The sequence below is a fragment of the Canis aureus genome, chromosome 28 (genome assembly GCF_053574225.1).
Source record: "Canis aureus isolate CA01 chromosome 28, VMU_Caureus_v.1.0, whole genome shotgun sequence".
In the NCBI taxonomy this organism is placed as follows: Eukaryota; Metazoa; Chordata; class Mammalia; order Carnivora; family Canidae; genus Canis; species Canis aureus.
The window spans coordinates 30,450,351-30,462,460 of NC_135638.1; the positions used below are offsets into that span (position 1 = coordinate 30,450,351).

A 12,110-nucleotide genomic window follows, 5' to 3' on the forward strand; every position below is an offset into this window, starting at 1 on the left:
CCGATCATCCTTTAAAAGTCAACACAGATATCTTCTCAGTGAAATCCCCCAACGTCTCCCAAACAGAATTAGGCACACTGTCCTCTGTGATTCCAGATATAAGATATGTATATACTTATCACTGACCACATTAGGCTGTATGAAACAGTAAGGAGGAAAGATAACTGAACTTTGGGATCAGGAATAAGACTCTGCACCTTAAGTCTTCAATTGATGAGCTCTGTCCGTGAGCAAAGTATCCAATCTTCCTGATCCTAAGGGCAATTCTATCTGTGCAATAGAGACAATAATGGCCACTTTGGAATATTCTTGTGAAGATGGCATGGCTCCTAGCATGGAGCCAGTCTCACAGTCAGTGCTCTATCAATCAGTCCCCTCACCTTCCTCCTCCCTCCAAAAGCAAAAAACATGTTTTTCATCATGTGTCCTCAGTGTTGAGCACGAAACATACTAGAACATTCTAGGGCCCTAATACATGCAATCATCAGTGAATATGATAACTAAGGACAAATATGGGCCTGGGGTTTTTGAAAAGAATTTATTTATTTGAGAGAGAGAGCACGAGGGAGCTCAAGCAAGGGGAGTGGCAGAGGGAGAGGGAGGAACAGACTCCCTGCTGAACAAGGGAGCTCCAAGCGGGGCTCGATCCCAGGACCCTGAGATCATGACCTGAGCTGAAGGCAGACGCTTAACCGACTGAGCCACCCAGGTGCCCCAGGGGCCAATTTTTTTTTCCCCCAGGGGCCAATTTTTAATCAAAAAATGTCAGGCCTAGAAAGGGCCCTAAGCCAATAGCCTTTGGCCCCACGATCATTACAGAGAAAGCTCAGGAAAAGCAAGGAGCAGGGCAGGAACGAGACCCTCCTCTCCCACTCCCAGGCCCGGACTCTCCCACCGTGCCTCGCTGCCAGCACAGGCTCACCTGCTTCTAGGTGTGATGGACCAGAAGCTGCGTGGGCCTTCCTGGGGTCATATGTCAGCCGGCCTCTCTGCCCGCGGACCTGGAGACCAGCGCCAGCCTTGGTGGCTGTTCTGATATGAATCCCCCCCAGCTATTAGTGGTTACAGGCAATTTCTCATCATCCACACTAACACGGCTTCATTCAAATTGGAAATGATAGATGATTAACAGGCATGAGAAACCGTGTTGTGCTACATTCAGAAAGGATGCAAATGACAAAAACATGTTGCCTTCTGGATAGGCAGGGAAATGGCGTATAGCACAACGCACCCGGCTTCTTGCACCTCCGTGTCTGGCTAGACGGTTTTATGGCATTTAGCAGCGCTGCGCGAAGGCACCCACGGCATACCAGAACTCTCACAAAACAGCGTTTTCATGTGCTAATGGCAGCTGAATCAGAAACACATGGATTTAATTTCCTTCAAAATACCCCCGGGTATAAAAATCAATGCAGGCAAGCCATTTGGCTAACCGTCTTTGGGGCTTTTCTGAGCCCAAAAATGGCGAGAAATTGTCGGAGCTGGCTGGTGAGCCCCAAATCCCGCCAGGTTCAGCCCTCCCCAAGCACGGCCCGGCCTAATGCGATGTGAAGGCCCGGCTGTCTTTTTGGAGAGAGGCAGGTGCTTGCTGCGCGGTACCTTGCCGGCTGCCGTCTCTGCACATTTCCCACTTTCCGCCCTGAGTTCATTTCCTCAGCCTCTCCCGCCACACAGCCATCAGGGAGATCTCGTTTTGGCAGCAGATCGGGATCCCTGCCTGAAAGTTGATAGAGGTTGAGCTATTTGCAGAAATAATGCTTTCCAGACGTACTAAACAGTACCCCTCTTTCCAGATGGAGTGGCATTAGTGTTGCTTCCAGCCATTTCCTCACCTTCTGGTATACTTGTCAGTTCTCCCATATGCACCACAAGCCTTCCGTATTCTGGGGAATCTCAGAAAACTGCTCAGGCCCTCCGCCTCTCATCACTTGCATGCACAAACGCACGCACATACACGCACATTTACACAGCCTCCGCTTCTATGGACGCACATACAGTTTTCTTCCCTGCCCCCCACCCCACCCCCGCCACCTCCTGGGAGCCCACGTAGATTTGCAAGAGAGCTAATCACTGTATGTGATCGTTGAACAGCCCCGGGGATTAGGAACATCCAAAAAGCCCCTCGGCTTCGGCTTTGGTGGATGTTGCTACCAGCACTAGGCATCAATGATTATTCACATAACTCACATTGCCTTTTGGTGGCCTCTAGTTTTGAATGTCAGAGGGGGGCCTTCGTGAAGAGGCTGCTCCCTAGAGAGGAGCGCAGAGGCCTTTTCCCCCAAATAAATCTGTTGGGAGCTGCGTTAAGCGTCTTTGTATATGGCCAATACATAAGACACTTTGTTTGGACGGCGGGACCCCAGAATGTCACCCCCACGTGCTCTTTCCTTACTGAGAAATTGTCCCACTCGCCACATTGTATTAGCTCTGGGTGGTTTAAACATGCGCAGGCCAGAAATCAGGCTACTTCGAACAGGCCATATATCGAGGTCCTTCCCGGCTCTGCGGTCTGATGCTCTCAGGAGTCTGGATGTTGCTCTCATGTCCGGAGAAGCAGGGCACAGGGAGGGTGGCAGCCCAGTAGGGAAGCCATCTTCATCTTTCTAACACTTTGCCTTTCTCCTTCCTTTTCTATTCCTTCCTGAAACTGGGCTATCTTTTTCCAGGGGGAAAGCAGAGAGGGGATGAGAATGCTGTACACACATGCAGAGTTTCTCCTCTCCCATTGCTCTCTTTTCTCAATCTGCCTGACTTCAGTCCTGAGTGTGTTCAGGATGGCTATGGTCTCCCCCCAAAATCTAAGATCTGCTCTGTCTCTCTTCTCACAGAGTAAAGACCCATGCATCCTGGAGTGGATGAAGGGGTCAGGGTTAGCTTCTCAGGAGAGCCTGGCACTGGAAGCTCTCAACGCTACTACATGCCATGAAAGTCAGGTTGAACAGTCAAGGTCAGTTACTAAACACAACAAAGACAGAATAAAACAGAAAACGCATTAAAACAAAATACAAATCATTGGATATAACTGATACCTTCCTCCTCAACTCTTCAATTATTACACAGAGTCAGTATATCCTGTGTGACCTTGGCAAGTTACTTAACCTCTCTGTGCCTCGGATTCTTCACCTGTAAAATGGGGCTAACGCTAGTAAACACCACACAGGTTTGTTGTAAGGATTAAAAGAGGGAAGGGAGATAAGGCATTTAATGTGCTGAGAAGGTGGTTGGAGTGTAGCGAGTGGTCTCTAGGTGTAGGCTCACAACCAAACCGTAAATTTTCTTTTTACCTCCAGGAAACCTTCCATGCTTTTTGGAACTGAGAAAACCTTGGCTGTCAACCTGGCAATTGCCACTGGTGGATTTGATATGTATCACACTTTTTGGGTCATTGTCTTTGATGCTTTTGTCTTTGGGCGAGTTGGGTGCTTAGGCTTCTTCCTGAGGGATATGGTCCTCAATGATGAGCCACTTCTTCTGGAAGGGCACTGTCCTGGCCATCTCACGAAAGAGCTCACACATTCGAGCCTAATTTCTTAATCCCCACATCTTTTGATCTTGCCAGAATGACAAAGATAAGATCATTTTTGGAATCTTTGTACCCGATTGTGCCAAGAGGACACATTTCGTCCAATCAGGAAAATGGAGAGCTTAGCAATCAAATAATTGCTTTATTTGATCAACTGTGCATCTTCTGGCCTTGATCAAGTCTCCAGATGCCTTGAGTCTTCCTGACCCAAAGCTTGGCAGATTTGCCACATTTGTTAAAAGCCCCAAACCCTTTTCTCTGATGCTTCGAAACACACAAAAGCAACAACAAAAAGCTTTTTACAAGTTTCGGCAATTTTTCTTAACATTTCAGAATGCATCTTACTGTTTCATTGATGCGTCTGTACAGTTTACGGGTACGAATCAACTATTCCATATTCATTTGCTCCATGCTCACACCCTTTCATTTTTGGAAGTCCCAAAAAGCAAATACTGCCCTCTCTAATTCTTTTGCACTACTGCTGTTGATAAAAGGAAATGAAACGTATTAGTCACCACCCCTCAACCCAGGCTTCTGATTACATTGCGGGAGCCTTGCTCATTAATGCAGGTATGGGATGCCGAGCAGAAAGGAGGGGTTTCCATTCAGCCCGCGATGGGAGTAACCAGTTGATCGGCAGGACAAACCAGCTCCACGAGGGGGAATACCTTCAACAATTCTATCAACATTGATTTACTTTAACCAGGTGATATTTTAATGAGCCAACCCCAGCGCTCCCTGGATGACACGACTTCTCACATGAAGAGAGCACACCACCTTTAAAGGAAAAAAAAATAAAATCATGAAAAAAGCCAGAGAGTTGACACTTGCAGATGAGTCTGATTCCCTTTGTCCTGTGGACATGCGCTGTGTTGGGAGAGCTCCAAGAGCATCGAGCTGATTCTTGCTGTCATCGGAACTGACCCTCGGGCCCCCAGGAGGCCCACAGCCTGTCTGCTCTATAGTGACAGGGAAAGGAGCCAAGCTTCAACTTGGGGTTCTCAGATGTGTAGCACAACAGGCTACATCCAACCCTGACGAGGGCAGCTGGATCACATGAATTTTTAAAGTAAAACAACTGATTTTGTTGGGGGGAGGAGGAGGGGGGGAAACGGGTCTTGCTTTTTCCCCCCTGTGAAATCCCCACGGAAGAAATGCACGGACCCAGCATGTTGATTTTGGCATCGGCACACACGGTCCCTCTGTTCTGAAGATGAGCTGACACGTGCAGATTTGCAGATCAGCCATTTCAAAAGGTTAATTAAATATTACCATTGTTTTCCAAGCTATTAATGTATGTTCTTTCTTCATGTGAAAGGCTTCTCCCCACTCAAAAATCAGGGTTTGGATTTGCTTCCCAATCTCTTCCCCTTTTAAAACCTGGAAAGAGAGTGACTGAGGGGCCTAGCGAGAGACAGAGAGAGAGACAGAGAGACAGAGAGGGAGATTCCCAGGCCAGAGGCAAAATACAGTTTGGAGCTGAAGAAGGAGCGACTGTGGCAGGCATTGTCTGAAGCAGCGCCCTTGAAACACATTCTCAGCTGCAGCTGGGGATTAGAATTATGTCATTGAAGGAAGGTTCTAGAAAGGGGCCAGGAAGGAACCCCTGCTCTTTTCATTTTATTTATTTGTTGACATAACTGACCACACTGGAGCTCAGTGCAAGCCTTGGCCTGGGCTGGTTCTGGGGAAGGGTCAGCAGGTGCGTCGGCCAAAGGGCCAGTGAGGACTGAGGCAGGGACGTATCCCACTTTGCAACGTCCGTCTGTCCCCTGCTACTTCCGAATGATGCGGTTTGCTCTCTGCCTGAGGCATCCGGAGGCTGGCAGGACAAGGCCTTCGTGCAAACGGGAGAAGCATCCCAAGATGGACGACAAGGGATAATAAGACAGAGGTCAGGGAGAGGACAAGGTTTCTCTCCGGCAGGAAGTGCCACCCTCTGTGACTGCAGTTTACAAGAACCCTGAGCCAGGATGAGCACAGCAGTCTGCAGGAAATCTCTCCAGACAACCCATCTTCCAGGGCAAGCGGGACATGTTTTGTTTGCAAAGTAATAATGCCTCCCTCGATGTGGGGAGGAGAAGCCAACCTAACAGTGTAATGCATGGAAAACAAAGAGGCAGAATGAAGGCAGGTGATGCAGGGATGCGGTGGGCAGGGTGGGGCGGGCACCGATGGAGAGGGGAAGGGAGACAGCCGGTACCCAGTCTGGTCACGGGTAAAGTTGGAAGCGCATCCGCGCAGTCACACCTCCCCTGCCTATCTGCCTGCCCGCCCATCCGTATAACCTACCAGGCAGCCTGAAATTTCATCTGCAGAGGGCTACGTGGCAGTATAACGTGGTGCTTACAACTGCACACTCTGCAGTCAGAAGATCTGGGTTAAAAGCCCATCTCCATCACTCTCTGGCTGGGTTTCCTTAAGGTTTTTCATTTCCTAATGTTTCCATTTTTTTAAATACAAATTGCTGATACTGTAGGGTTGTTAAAACGATAAAATGAAAAAAAAAAAAGAAAAGAAAAGAACAAAGTAGGTAGGGTGTCCATTGTACCGAGAGTGCTCTTGAAATAGGAGGAAAGAAAAGGAGAGCAAATCCTGGACAAGCGGAGAAAAGAGGAGGAGAACACAGGGGAAGAGGGGGAGCATGGAAGGGGAGGGCCAAGAAACCTTTGTCCTTCTGGAACCATCTGTTAACTAGCCATCCCAGGGTGTCCTGGGTGCAGCTTCCCTGGATGAGCTCATTTGGATCTCCTGCAGTCTTCACCGGTACCCTGTCCGCTGCCTCTGCCCCAACATGGTCTCCCTTTGCTGGTGGGATCACCTTGACAAGCTACCCACACCCAGGGCTGAGACCCTGCATACATGCAAGGCTTGGTGGTAACTGGGCGGGCTGGGATGGAAGGCGCAAAGGGAAACACATGCTTGAGTGGGCTGAAACCCTGGAGGAGGAAGGACCAGCACACGTGTCCCCAGCACGTTTGAGTGCTGAGAGGCAGCCTCCAGAGAATAGTGCTGGATCTCCTGTAGGATTGTTGCCTGAGGGACAGATGTGAAAGGAAAACCAGGTAACAGAGGGATTTGGGGCTGTACTCTTTCCAACCAGGTACTGCTAGGACCTAAGGCATGCTAGATAGACCCTTAATAAACTGTCGGAACGTACTGGAGAAGCCCCTGACCTCATGGAGGTTATATCACAGCACAAAGGACCAGAGACCGTGAATCATAGAGCACTGTGCTGGGGAGTCGGGGACGTGATCAGGTGCTCAGCACCAGGGGAGAGATCCAGCAGAAAGCCCATTCCAGGCAGAGGAACAGCTAATCTAAATAAGCAAGTATGGTGAACACTCTCAGAGTTGTCTGCTCAGCCTAGTAACCACCCGCACCCCCACCCATCAGCAAGTGAGCAGCAGTGAGGACACGATCTAGCCCACAGGCTACCACTAACTGATGTGGGGGTGGACAGATTCCCAGTTCCCTGGCTCTGGGCCAACTGGCCTAAAAGAGGGCTCCTTCCTGACTAGGGTTGCCAAACCTAACAAATAAAAATTTAGGATGTCCAGTTAAATTTGAGTTTGTGTAAGTATATCTCACAAAACTTTGGGGAGATACTTATAACTTAAAAATAATGAATTATTTCTCTGAAATTCTTACGTGTTCGGGCATCCCATATTTTATCTGGCAACCTGGACCAACCTGCTTCTGTAGGAAGCAGTTAAAAGAGAACTGAGTCAGCCATGCTCCAGGCGCTCAAAGTGCAAAATGTTTTCTGCCCTGTGAAGAAAGCCAACCTACCAAAGGAGAGAATAAAATGAAGTCAGAAGTCAGTGAGAAGCAGAGATGAAGGGAGCAAGGTGGCAGTACCCAGGTTCCAGTCTGCTCCCTGCCCTTCTTACACCTTGCTATTCTGCTCTATTTGCTGGACCCTACTCCCCGCCCACCTCACCCTCGCTCCCAGCCCCCTTAGACAAGAGAGAAAGCAGAGGCATTTTAATTCATCAGCTCAAAGGTAATAAAGTCAAGCAAACGCACCTTTAATACAGTAAGTCCAGCGTTACTATGTTAAATGGTACATGGTCAAAGCCATATTACAAGAGGAAATACTATTCTTGTATAGATCAGACAGGGTGTTCTTCAAAAGGAAATTAATCCTCAGGATGGTGAATTATATTTGATTTCCAAATTTAAGGAGAATATAAGCCAGAGTTGAAACACACACCATCTCCCCATCCCATCTCATCTATAGAGCCAAAGTTCTCTTGTAAACCAAGCAGAAAAGTTCACTGATAAAGCCTGGATACCTAAAGAGCCTAAAGTTTGTATGATAAATTATTTGCCATAAGTTAGATTTCTTGGGTTTCTATCCTATAAAGAAGTCCTATAAACCAGTAAGCAAAACATGATGGGCACCTCCTTCCAAAAATAGGCAAGGGGATATTTGCAAGAGAAATATGAATTTGCAATAAAAAATATAAAAAACATTTTCAGACTCATCATTAAGTAAATAAATGCAAGCAAAAATATCAAAATCCCCTTTTAGACTGTTAAATTGGCATGTTAAGAAAATTAGTTCTACTGAAAGGTAGCCAGGGTGCAATAGAGTGAGCACTCTTTTGCACTGGTGGTGAATCCCTAAAATACAGTGTACCAGTGGTATGTCCCTAATGTGCAGTATACTAATGGTCTATCTCTAATGTGCAGGGTACAAACTGTATATCCCTAATGTGCAGTATACTAACGGTACATCCCTAGTGTGCAGTGTGTGAACAGCATATCCCTAATATACAGTATACCAGTGGTACATCCCTCATGTGCAGTGTGCTAACAGTATATCCCTAATATACAAAGGACTTCTGCAAAATAATAAATGACAAAGACCCCAATAGAAAAATGGGCAAAGAGTTTGAACAGGCAATTCATAGAAGAGATGCAAGTGGTCACAGTAGGATAATAGAGGCATACATTTCCATTTAGATGGGGATTTGGATTTAGATAAGCTCTCCTCCTCACAGTCAGGGAAGGTCAAGATGAAATGAGATACCAGTTCTTGGCCTCTGATATCATAAGACTGATAACTTCTATTTCTGAGAAGAGCTTTGGGGACTAGCCAGTCCCACACAGGCTATCGGTAGGCATAAATACCCCTACACCATTTCTAAAGGATAATTCAGCAGAACCAGCTGGGTAGCTCAATAGTTGAGTGTCTGCCTTCGGCTCAGGGCACGATTCTGGGGTCCCGGAATCCAGTCCCATTATCAGGCTGCCCATGGGGAGCCTGCTTTTCCCTCTGCCTATGTCTCTGCCTCTCCGTGAGTCTCTCATAAATAAACAAATAAATAATATTTTTTATTAAAAAAATAAAATAAAATAAAAATAAAGGATAATTCAGCAATATCTATTTAAAGCACCTGAAATCTCTGACAGCTCCCTGTTTCTTCCTTATAGATCGAAAACTGTTGGGGATCCCTGGGTGGCTCAGCAGTTCAGCTCCTACCTTTGGCCCAGGGCGTGATCCTGGAGTCCTGGGATCGAGTCCTGCGTCAGGCTCCCTGCATGGAGCCTGCTTCTCCCTCTGCCTGTGTCTCTGCCTCTCTCTCTCTCTCTCTCTCTCTATGTCTATCATGAATAAATAAAATAAAATCTTAAAAAAAAAAAGAAAAGAAAAGAAACTGTTGTTTACCCTCCTCCTCGTAGAAGGAAATTCCCAATTCTTACTATCTCAGGAAATAATCGTTACCCTGCGGTCCCGTCTTCTCTAATTTAAGAAACACATTTTAAAACTTTGCAAACCATGGCATTATTTTCCATTTTCGGTGTTTTGATCCATTTTATCTATATTCCGGGCAGTCTTTGATGAATCATCTCTCATTTTTTAACACTCCATTAAGAATGCGGGGACTGACGTGGGCACAATATTATTCTAAAAACTAAAGCTCAAATGCCAAAGACTGTAACAGCAACAACGTTTTCAGCAAGGATGGGGAAACAGTGATTGCGTTCAAGTGGAAGAGGATGTCAGACATCCTGGGCATCCGAGCAGCCCTGCTACTACATGGCCCATTCCTCCTCTTCCTTCCTTGGATTTTTTCCCACTGCCCCTTCAACTAAGCACCATATTCCCTCCTTCAAGGTTTCCTTCGTTCCTGGGCAGGAGGCCCTGTGCCTGGAACCCTGCCCCATCCCATCTCCGCAAGCTGTCTCCTGCAATCATTCTACCAGCCTCTGAGATCCTGCTTCCTCCACAAAGCCCTCCCCAGCTGAGAGCAAAGTGATTCTCCTCCAGCTTCCCACCTGTTCTGAGCCACTGCACGCTCCCTCTCTCCTCCTCCCATTGTCTGTACTGAACAGCAGTGGGCTCGGTGATGTCCTGGCCACTAAATGGTTGCAGTTTTCCTTTCCTATGCCTGTCTGCATCCGCAATGGCTGAGGCTGAGTTTATAAATGTGCTCTGCTTGGATCAGCAAGGCGAGAAGCTGTCGAGGGGCTGTTTACATTCTCCAGAGATCACCTTGCACAGCATCACCAAGGATCAAAGTTCTGTGGCTTGGTAAACCGGGCTCACGTTAGGGTCAAGTGTGCTCCCCGTGAGACTTACTTCGACCTTTCTGGGCCTGGCTCCAGTGTCCTTGGGACAGAGCAATGCTGCCTTAAACTGGCAAGCTCTGATAATTAAACGAGTGATTGTGAGTTTAGTGGAACGGAAGAATGGCTTTTTTTTTTTTAAGTAGTTAAAAATGTCCTTAACAACTGAATCTAAATATTAGAATCCTTCTTCCCTCAATTATATTTTCCTCTTTTGTGATTCAGCATCATTTTAATTGAACTGGATCCCCCAAGACTAAAAATCTGGTATCTAGGACTATAAAACACCTCCAGTTGGTAAAATAGGTGAGAAGTTTTCTTTTAAATCCTTTTTTAGATTTTTTTGTCTCTATCCACCATTAAAATTAATTTCGCACCCATTTTCCCCCTTGTACCTTTGGGAAAGACTCTTGCTTTTATAGCTTTCTCTTAATGTCAAAACAAAAGCTCCCTTATACTTTTTAGAATCTTGAGATCTTTTTTCCAACAAAGAGGAAAACAAATGTGCTCAATTTAAGGCAACTGGGGAAGGACTGGATCACTTCAAAACAGAACCCGACCCTCTTCAACTTCTAAGAACCGGTAGCTCCAGCATCAATAGACAACATGAATGGGAGAATGCCAGGAATCACACAGTTTTCTCACTCACTTATTTTCAATTTTTTTCCTAAAGTGTGGTATGGATTTTTGTAAGCCACAGTTTGAATGATATGCAGTTTAGAGTGAGATACAGAGATATTTTCACAATATCATATAAATGTTATTCTGTAGTCAACAATGAAGTGAAGAGCAAGGGTTTTTTTTTTCCTTCCCTACCACCCCCCCTTCCCCACCACCCCCACCCCTGCTTTGAAAGGGAACAAGAGAAACAGAATAAACCCAGGGTCCAGATCTCTGGGCCATGTGAGTAATGTTTTCTTATTTTATAAAGGCTCTGACAAAAATACTCCAAGGAGGACAAACAATAATATATAATAAATTATAGATGCTGGAAAACTGAAGGACATTATGCTTCAGCATTTCTGCCTTCTAATAAACCAGTGGGATGAGATGCCCTTCTTCATCTGTCTGCTTGCAGAGCGTTTGTTCATTCACACCCACTGTGTCGTGGGTCACCTGCACAGGACCTCAGCAGACAGACTGTAAAAGGTGAGTGGCCGCTGACTGCTGAACCCTGCCTCCCTCCTCCTCCGGCCATCTGATTTGGTCCAAGGGCATCCTTGAGAGTGGGGACAGATGAGCGATGATTCTCCTCTCTGTTGCAAGGAGGGGCCATGGAGACCCACAGGTCCCAGTCTCTGCAGAACCTTTGTCGGCATCAAGGTCTCAGTCCCTCCCACACCGAGCTGACAATCCCGTCCCCAAATCCAGAAGATCAGCAATAATTGATTTGGCTTCTGGCCCGTACCCTTCTGGTGCAAGAGCAACAGCACAGTTCACTAGCTCTTTCCGATTCCTCCCTGCCCTCCCTTAAAGAGAACTCTCGCGTCTGATTAAAATCGGTAATGCGCTGATCCTGGAGTGAAGAGGTGCTATTTATTTCTGTCAAGTTCTGCTTGGAAGGTTTGAGGCTTCCTCCTACCAGACATTTTACTAGTAAACAGAAAAGTTACCCATATTGTCATGCTTGCCCTGACCTGCAAGCTAGTGAACAATAAATCTTAATTACAGTTAAATGCCAAAATCTGCAAAGAATGAGACAGCACTAGTCAACTGTGAATTGGTCCGACTCCTGCCTCGGCTGGGGTGCAGCTGCAGGAATACATAAATTAGTTTGTGATTTGTTTGTGCCGGAACAATCACTCGAGGCTGTTTCTTAAGAGGGTTTCCAGTATCAGTGGACGCACTGGCATTCATCCTACTGCCATGTCAGATGCAGGTGGCATCTGGGAAGTTTTATTTTAAAGGACTTCCAGCATTATGCTTGGGTTAATAAGAAAGCGCGATTTCTAAATATCTCGGCAGTTTTCCAAAATAGGGCTCAGTCTCCTGACATCTGCTCTGTCCA

The 12,110-nt window shown here is 46.6% G+C and overlaps 1 protein-coding gene across 16 annotated transcripts in view; it reads right to left on the reverse strand.

Annotated features, from left to right (window-relative positions):
• Positions 1–12,110, reverse strand: part of LOC144300597 (uncharacterized) — a 112,774-nt gene that overhangs the window by 28,459 nt on the left and 72,205 nt on the right. For 9 of the 16 annotated variants that reach the window (XR_013367368.1, XR_013367371.1, XR_013367370.1 and 6 more), the window contains one exon: positions 3,646–4,300. The exons of 4 other annotated variants lie outside the window; for them this stretch is intronic. Coding sequence is in view for 1 of the 12 variants with exons in the window: in XM_077876842.1 (XP_077732968.1) it covers positions 4,221–4,300 (80 nt within the window). In the remaining 11 variants the exon portion in view is untranslated. Of the gene's footprint in view, positions 1–197; positions 271–3,645; positions 4,301–12,110 lie in introns of those variants that run through there. 3 more of the 16 variants (XR_013367372.1, XM_077876842.1, XR_013367376.1) reach the window with 2 other exon arrangements.